A 6,028-nucleotide genomic window follows, 5' to 3' on the forward strand; every position below is an offset into this window, starting at 1 on the left:
TACACAAGCCCTCTTAACCTCATCATGAAGAGCATTAATGGTATGAAGAAGGCAGTCATAAGGCAAAGCAACATCATTGGAGGAGATAGAGCTGTTGCCAGAAGAACCTGAAGTCCCTGTCATAGGGGAAAGGGGGGAGGGAGGGGAAGGGGAGCTAAAAGACAGATTGATTGTGCTATCATCATTTGAAGTAGTAGTTGAGAGTGAGTCCCCAGAGCTAGAATCACTGTCGAAATCAGACCAGTCATCTAGGATGTCCTGGTACTGTAGTTTGGCCAATGCAAGTTCAGCCTGATCTACAATATTCAGGAGTTCTATATGTGTAGATTCATGAGGCATAGTTACAGCAGGGGCAGGGGTCAGGGGGATCAAAACTCCTATCTATTCCATGTATATGTGACATACTTTGTGTCAGAGTTTAAATTTTCGGCAAATTCCAAACTTTCATCTCACACTGAGCATGTTGGCGTTGTCATTGACCTCCCTCTTGAACCTTGATGCTCACTCACAGCACTGAGCAGGACATCAAATTTCCAGGTGTCATCCACCCAAGGTAAGTAATTTTTATTCTTATTGCAAGTTGCAGCTAACCCTTATCTTACAGGAAATCTATTATAGTCCCACATATGTTCCACCTGACCAGCAGTGCCTCATCTTTGAGCCACTCGTCTGTCCTCCACCTTATCATCATTCCCTCCACCTTCTTCACCTACCCTCTGGAGAAGCCGACCCTTCATTTGTTCCGATCCGGCTGGCTTGAGGCTCTTGGCAATCTTGTGCACTATCACATGACTGTGGCTGTGATGGTTACTAATAGCATGCCATCTTCACCCTTCACTTGGTCTTGCATCTCCCTAGAGGCATGCAGATCTTGTCCCTGAGGGTTATCCTCCTCCCCCACCTTCCTCTAGTACTTACCTTGTTCTCTCTGGCACTCCATATGTATGGCTGATTTTATTCTTGTGGGGACTTTGTTTTTTTTCAATAATTCGATTAGTGCCATCATTTGAAATGCTAAGCCTATCTACGACTCATTGTGAACTACGTCCCAGTTACCCCATACTCTCTAAAACATATGTACATAGTACACTTCAAAAATCCTAAGTCTTTGAATGTCTGATTTCATGCTGAAGTGCACCAAGCATGATTCAACTGTTCTTGAGCAAACTTTAGCTGGGAGTTTGAAGTGTTTAGCCGGCATCTAAGTGAGTTTTCAAAAGTTTCAAAATTTGTTTTGAGTAACACTATTGCATGGATGCTACACCCTCTGATGACAATAGTGTGTTGGTGTGCCAGACTGCATCAGCAAAACCCTAACCCTATGTGCAGCGCTGCACAACGCTGCACAGCAATCACAGTGTCACAGTGAGGTCCCCCCATGTACAACACTGTACAGTGCTGCACACTACACAATTTCTCAATAAAACATAATTATTAGCACACCATCTTGTTATGTATATACATGTTTATGACTACATTACACTCATTTTTACATAGAATCAATACTTGTGTGGTGCTGCAGAGCCTTTATAACAAAATCTATGTGACCTGTGACAAGCTGTTTGGCTGTGGCGCTGTACCCAAATCAGGGTTTTGCTGATCAGTGCCTCCATGCCTTGTGACCCATGGCCAACCACATCAATTTCCTCGATAAATCCCACAGGTGTGATTCCTTTATCAACCTTCTCCAGCTTGTTCCAATCAATAACACCTTCATCAAAAATATCTAGGACTTCACAAGTACCTTCAAGTTCTTGCAAGCCATGGCATGAATCCAGCATCTCATTTTCAAACCTGCTGAATTCTTTGAGCAGTTCTTCATCCATTATCAACTCTGGGCCTGCAAGAAATTCATTGTCCAAGTTGTGAGAGTCACCAGTGAGTGGAGGCACCCATGCGAAAGACCTTTGAAGTTTGTTTGCTAAGGCTATGTCAAGTCCATACTCTGGTTGAGTGTGCATATGTGTTACAGTAACATGTGCCCCCTATCTTTTCTCTCTTATCATCTGTGTATTACGTCATGACCGCACTCAGCTGTGCCATCATTAGACTGACATTTCATTACTATACTTGTATTACAGCGCGATCACCTCATGCCGTCGATAGCTGACTCATTATCCCTTATCTCTGACTCGTCTTGATGACGTATCCCTTATCTCTGACTCGTCTTGATGACGTCTTCCTTATCTCTGACTCATCTTGATGACGCGTACTGACCTGCCCTAAAGTAGGCAGTACCTATATAAACCCAGACATGTACTTAGATAGACTTCACTTTAATCTACTAGGTCTTACCTGAACTATCCTTCGTTTAGGACCCCCAATCCTAAATCGTCTGATAACGATATTCAAGCCGGAGACACTCTCTCTGACTTGTCTTAAGAACCTTACATTTGTAAGGACACGATCCGGCTTCAGGCGTGCTCTTATCAAGTACCTGTTGTCGCGCCTATCCTAGTTGACTTACGGTTCGCCGTAACAATATGGGCATGTTTGTGACATGTTGGCTTGCTGGCTTCATGATCCACCTTGTGCAAGAAATTTGCATAGCTTGTTTGGAGTTTGCTAAGAGACTCGAAAGTCTGAACTGATAGGTTACAGCACTTCACAGATTGTACCCCACCCAGGCCTGAGAAATACTAATGCTCAACATCGGCAGCATGAGGTATGATTAAGTGGATTATGATTGTGAATGCCTTCAATGGACAGTGCTCAGCACTGACTGGGAGGGTTTCCCACCAATCAAGTGCATCAGCTTGCCCAACAGTAGTTGCATTCATAAAAATAACAATTGGATGAATTTGGGACTTTTTGCTGTTGGACAAAGTGGTTGGTGATGATTTTTTGAGTGGGCCCTTGGACTTTTTTGATGACATTCTGGTGTGCAGAGAGGCTCAGATACACTTTTTTGAATGTTGATCATATGCTATGGTGCTGCCACATCAGGAAAATGTCGGAGTGCTTTTTTTGCCTTATTCTACTTAGTAAACTGCATAAGGAGGAAAAGGAGACTTAAGCATGGCAAGGAGACTTAAGGAATACAAGAACATATAATCCCTCATAATAAGCAGATACAAGGAGAAAAAAGGAGAGATTTTTTATTTAAGTCTAAGTAAGATTAAGGAGGCATGTCTCTAGTCACATGAGGTAAACTACAGTGCTGCATCACAAAAACAGTGGGTGAAACAAACACAAACTTGTGTTTCAATGGTGGTTGTACTGGTGCAGGTTCATGTTCTGGAATACTGGGTGATGACAGTGATATAGCAGTACAATCCTCCATACCTGGTGGCAATGCTGTTAAAATGGTGAGGGAGGGGGAGGTCATTAAAGCAAGCTCACCATCACCAAACAGCAGGCGAAGTGAACTTCTTGTGTTTCAATGGTGGTTGTACCGGCACAGGTTCATGTTTTGGGATACCAGGTGATGATGGCACTAGAACAATATGGTAGTACAATCCTCCATACCTGGTGGCAATGCCATTAAAATGGTGAGGGAGGGGGGGGTCATTAAACCAAGCTCACCATCACCAAACAGCAGGCAAAGTGAACACAAACTTCTTGTGTTTCGATGGCAGTTGTACTGGCGCAGGTTCATGTTTTGGAATACTAGGTGATGGTGGTGATATAGCAGTACAATCCTCCATACCTGGTGGCAATGCTGTTAAAATGGTGAGGGAGGGGGGGGTCATATCAAGCTCACCATCACCAAACAGCAGGTGAAGTGAATATGAACTTTTTGTGTTTCAATGGTGGTCATACCAGTGCAGGTTTGTATTTTGGAATACTGGGTGATGACGGTGCTAGTACAATATGGCTGGACAATCCTCTGGATATGTTAGTGGTGTCATCGAGAGATGGATGGAGACCTTGGCCCAGGTAATGATGCTGCAGGGTGTAGATAGTCTAAGTCAGTGATCACACTGTGAAGGGGAAAACTGAGATGATGACAAACTTGCCTGGATATGTTAGCGGTGTCATCAAGAGATGAATGGAGACCTTGGCCCAGGTAATGATGGATATGTTAGTGTCATATCCCACAATCCAGACCCATGTTCCATCATATTCCCACGCCTTCCGAGCCTATGTCCGGACCCCACTTCATATCCAACCCATTCCCAGATCCCCTTCTGCTGTGTGCTCCACACTTCAGCAGGATTGACTATGCTCTGGATTTACCCCTGAGCTCCGGACCATCGGATCTCCACTGCTAGCCTGATCCATACCCCCCTGTCCCATCCACCCTATGCACACTCCATCCAGCAAGACATCTGGACTTCACCTCATCTTGGATTCTGGACTATATCCACCTCCTCATATTCTGGTCTTGTATCTACCTCATCTTCTGGATCCCCAGATCTCTGGACCTCCAGATATTAACTCCGGACCTATTCCCACCCTCTGTCCAATATCCTGCGCCTATCCCCATTTAGGCATCCCTGCCTTTCTGGCTTTCAGTCACCTCTTCTTCTGTCTTGCTTATTGATCCTTGTATGAGTCTTCATCTCTGAGTTCATTTAGTTATGTTCCATCTTACTTACTAATGTGTTTCCATATGCTCATACATAGCCCTGCTCCTTTGCTTACTGATCCCCCCAGATATTCTCCAGTATATAACCCCTGTAGATACTCCTGTAGTTTCCTGAGTTTGAATATCAACTTAGACTTGCCCAATCCTCTCTCAGACTTTGGTCCACCTAAGTCTGTCCTACTCATCAGGCCTAGGGATTGATTCCCTAGGCCGGAGCTTTGCCTTTCTGACACTTACCCTCTTTCTGGACTTAGGTCCAATCCCTGTTCTCTCTGACTCTACCTGAGGGTAGTCTACCTCTGTTTGCCTCTACATTGGACAAAGTCCAATGTAGCCCCTATTCCTTCCAGACCTCCAGACCTCCTGTCCCTCATACCTCCAGGCATCCGTACCTTTGGATGTTCTGTCCTTCTAACCCTCAGACATCCTATCATCCTGTCCTTTGGACATCCTGTCCTTCTGTCCTCCGTCATCCTGCCCTCCTGCCCTCCTGCCCTCCTGTCCTCCTGTCCTCCTATCACTCCATCCTGTTTCCTGTAGAAGTATTACCTTGCAGTGGGAACTCTCCTGAGCACTTCCTGCATTCCTCTGGAACTCTCCTGTGCTCCTCCAGACATTTCCCATGCTCCTCCAGAAGTCCTCCTGCACTCTCCACCAGAGTAGCCAGCCTCCAGAAGTCCTCCGGACTTCATTGGACCATCATTGGACCTCATATGAAATGAAGGGCACATACTTGGGTAAGGGGCACAGCATATGAGCTGAGGCCAAGCCCCTCTGAGTCAGTCTCTCTCTCTTTTGAGCAACATGGTTCTTAACAGTTAGCGGCATCATCAAGAGATGGATGGAGACCTCAGCCCAGGTAATGATGCTGCAGGGTGTAGATATTCCTAGTCAGTGATCACACTGCAAAGGGGAGGACAGAGATGATGACAAACTTACCTGTCACACTACTTCAAATGCATGATAGTCAGCATACTTGTTGATGTAGAAGGCATGAAACATGTTGTAGCTGTCATGAGGGCCAATTTCATGAGACAGGAAATTGGCACCATAGAGAGGGATAAGATGAGCTGCACAGAAAATACAATCAATATGGATGATCGAAATGTCTGGTGTGCCACCATCATGGCTCAATGGTGTGATGAGGTACATTCCAGTGTCAGGATTCCAACTGTCTGTGATGTATGCGAACCAGTGAACAACTGCACATTGCAAGTATTTTGTCTGGTATTTGAAACCAAGAAAGTGCAATACTCTCACAATGGTGAGTCCATCCAAGCCACAATTGACCTCATCATTCATACTGACAAAGATGCAGTCATTTCAAGCAGGACCCCCTTGCCATGAAGTTGTTGCCCAACTATGCTCATGCTGCATGCCCCCAGTGCCACTGAGATCACTGGGGGCATAGAATGATGCTGCCACTGAGCTAAAAACCAAAACCCTGCCCATGAAAGCTGGTGCTGTTGCAGGGTCGAACTTGGGGGGCTCGTGGTC

General features: G+C 45.3%; 1 protein-coding gene across 1 annotated transcript; it reads right to left on the bottom strand.

The window, feature by feature from the left end:
• Positions 1 to 1,024: 1,024 nt before the first annotated feature.
• On the bottom strand, positions 1,025 to 1,961 carry BJ212DRAFT_1305068 (uncharacterized protein; the record flags this gene model as incomplete). Its single annotated transcript, XM_041333711.1, has 3 exons — positions 1,025 to 1,066; positions 1,581 to 1,711; positions 1,745 to 1,961. 3 exons carry the CDS (start codon positions 1,959 to 1,961, stop codon positions 1,025 to 1,027), a joined length of 390 nt encoding a protein of 129 aa, XP_041186064.1.
• Positions 1,962 to 6,028: the final 4,067 nt, after the last annotated feature.

This window comes from Suillus subaureus (assembly GCF_016647635.1).
Source record: "Suillus subaureus strain MN1 chromosome Unknown BJ212scaffold_95, whole genome shotgun sequence".
Classification (NCBI taxonomy): Eukaryota; Fungi; Basidiomycota; class Agaricomycetes; order Boletales; family Suillaceae; genus Suillus; species Suillus subaureus.